General features: G+C 60.3%; 1 protein-coding gene across 1 annotated transcript in view; it reads right to left on the bottom strand.

The window, feature by feature from the left end:
* Positions 1-799, bottom strand: part of LOC103803387 (proto-oncogene tyrosine-protein kinase Yrk) — a gene marked incomplete at its 5' end in the record, with an annotated part of 3,014 nt that overhangs the window by 1,361 nt on the left and 854 nt on the right. Inside the window, 2 exons of the mRNA XM_009075935.1 lie at positions 23-143; positions 277-456. Of these exons, the coding sequence (XP_009074183.1) occupies positions 23-143; positions 277-456 (301 nt within the window). The remainder of the gene's footprint in view (positions 1-22; positions 144-276; positions 457-799) is intronic.

Below are 799 nucleotides of genomic sequence, written 5' to 3'. Positions count from 1 at the left end.
GAAGCAGTGAGGACCCCCTAGTACACCCCTGGGGGACATCCCCACCCTGTGCCAGCCCCCGTGTACCTGGGCAGACATATCCACCAGCTGGGGCAGCTTCAGGTAGCGACCGTCCCCGTCCTTCAGGAAATCCAACAAGCTGCCTGCAGGCAGAGGTGGGGAAGTCAAAATTCCAGGGTGGACTCCCCTGCAAGACCCCAGCCCTGGGACTATGCCCAGGCAGGCTGAGGTGTGCAGGAGACTTGGGGGGTCCCATGGGTAGCACCCCCTGCTCACCCTGGCTCATGAACTCGGTGACGATGTAGATGGGCTCCTCGGACACCACAGCATAGAGCTGCACCAGCTTGTCATGCCTCAGCCTCTTCATGATCTGAGCCTCCTCCAGGAAGGCCTCAGGGGACATAGTCCCTGGCTTCAGGGTCTTCACTGCCACCTTTGTGGTGCCATTCCATGTGCCTGGATTGGGGACACAGAGTCACCACGAGCTCAGGGGACAGCCAGCCCCAGCAGGGCTGGGATGGAGGGGTGTGTGAGTGCATGCTGGCATGGATGGATGGATGGATGCATGGATTGATTGGTGCATGGATGGACGAGCAAGGAATTGGGACAGGGCGAGGAAGGGCTGTGATCCCACCATACCCCACTCAGGACAAGGGGTCCCACTCACCCCAGGGTGAGCTCATCTAATACCAACCTCACCCCATTCTCCACCCCTGCATGGGGAATCCTGTTCCAAGCTGCCATCTCCCCCACACCAGTGGGTACCACCTGGCACCTTGTGACTCTCCCTGCCAAGGCA

The sequence above is a fragment of the Acanthisitta chloris genome, unplaced genomic scaffold (assembly GCF_000695815.1).
Source record: "Acanthisitta chloris isolate BGI_N310 unplaced genomic scaffold, ASM69581v1 scaffold32025, whole genome shotgun sequence".
Taxonomy (NCBI): domain Eukaryota; kingdom Metazoa; phylum Chordata; class Aves; order Passeriformes; family Acanthisittidae; genus Acanthisitta; species Acanthisitta chloris.
This window is presented reverse-complemented; position numbering and strand designations above follow the sequence as displayed.